Below are 1,438 nucleotides of genomic sequence, written 5' to 3'. Positions count from 1 at the left end.
TTTAATTCGTACAGCGACTGTTGCAATCGCAAAGCGTCACAAAAATAACAATTCGCAATATCTGTTTGATTAGACACCCACATCATATATCCGTTCGATGAGACTATGGCGATAAAGCGGTGCATCTGCATATCACAGGAACGGTGACGGTATATCCTTTCGATTAGTCCTTGGTTTATGATAATCAAAGTGTTACAAATTGTCACCCATACGTTTCGCAATATCTTTTTGATTAGACGCTGACGTTATATATCAGTTCGATGAGACCGTGGCGATACAGTGGTGCATATCGCGGGAAAGTTTCCGATTTGAACGGTATAAATACATCGTTAAAACGTACGAGACCTGTCAAAGTCATACAGAATTTCAAAGTGCGCGGTTTCAAGTTGTAAAAGTATTGAAGCGTCGTCTGTTCACACATAATGGATCAACTACATGACTTAATGGTCCTGACAGATGCTCTGAACACCACTGTGACGGAGTTCACCGAAAACGTGGAAACTCTATCGGGAATGGTGCGAGAGATATATAAGGATCTCGAACGTTTGGAAACGACCATGCCCAAGTTCGTGACATTAGAGGTGCACATACGAGTGCACGACACGATGTTTGCAACATTGTAAGTATACATCGTTTTTTTCGTGTAATTATACAGTGTATTTATGTACCATATTCGTGTGGTTTCAGAAAACAAATATTTACCTTTATCAAGGAAATGAATATGCCCTTGAAAGACTATGTACGACGATTATCTGATGTGCGTGGGGATATGAATGAAACAAGAGTGAAGAAGGCAAAGCCAAGTGGATCTGTGTAAGTAAGAAATGGTGTTTTCTATTTTCAACACTGTATGTAACAGAGATGTGTACGTTTGTGTTTCAGATGAAAGAGAGAGAGATAACCGTACCCAAGAATGACAAAGAAATATATCAATCTATTACAATATATAACTATAAATAAGATAATGATGTACACAGTACACAGTAGTAGCAGCGGTAGTATTAGGCGAGATCGACAGACATAAAGCTAACTGTAGCATTGAAAGGATAAGGAGATAATGACTTATACATAGAAGCATAATTGTATACAATTCTATCACTTCGAGCTTTCTATGGTATTTTTTCGCAGTTTTTGTAAAGGTGCTTCCATTAGGAGATACTGACTTATACATACAAGCATATAATTTATTCTATGTTTCATTGTATAAGGCAGTATCTCCTAATCGAAGCATACCTGTCCTTTACAAAAAATGTAGAAAATACCATAGAAAACTCAAAGCGACAAAATTGTATACACTTATATGTTTCCATGTATAAGGCAGTGTCTCCTAATCCTTTCAAAGCAACATTTAGCTTCATGTCTGTCGATATCGCCTAGTGCTGCTACTGCTACTACTAGTACCTGTCATATCAAATGTAACCGTATATAAAATAACAAA

At 37.2% G+C, this 1,438-nt stretch overlaps 1 protein-coding gene across 1 annotated transcript; it reads left to right on the top strand.

The window, feature by feature from the left end:
* Positions 1-14: 14 nt before the first annotated feature.
* On the top strand, positions 15-895 carry LOC105562150. Its single transcript, XM_012012728.1, has 3 exons — positions 15-619; positions 688-813; positions 883-895. The coding sequence occupies exons 1-3, from the start codon at positions 423-425 to the stop codon at positions 884-886; spliced, it is 327 nt and encodes a 108-aa protein (XP_011868118.1). The 5' UTR covers positions 15-422; the 3' UTR covers positions 887-895.
* The last annotated feature ends 543 nt before the right edge of the window (positions 896-1,438 follow it).

The sequence above is a fragment of the Vollenhovia emeryi genome, unplaced genomic scaffold (assembly GCF_000949405.1).
Source record: "Vollenhovia emeryi isolate VEMERY1.0 unplaced genomic scaffold, V.emery_V1.0 DF945018.1, whole genome shotgun sequence".
Classification (NCBI taxonomy): domain Eukaryota; kingdom Metazoa; phylum Arthropoda; class Insecta; order Hymenoptera; family Formicidae; genus Vollenhovia; species Vollenhovia emeryi.
Note: the sequence above shows the minus strand (reverse complement) of the source record. Positions and strands in the feature narration are given on the sequence as shown.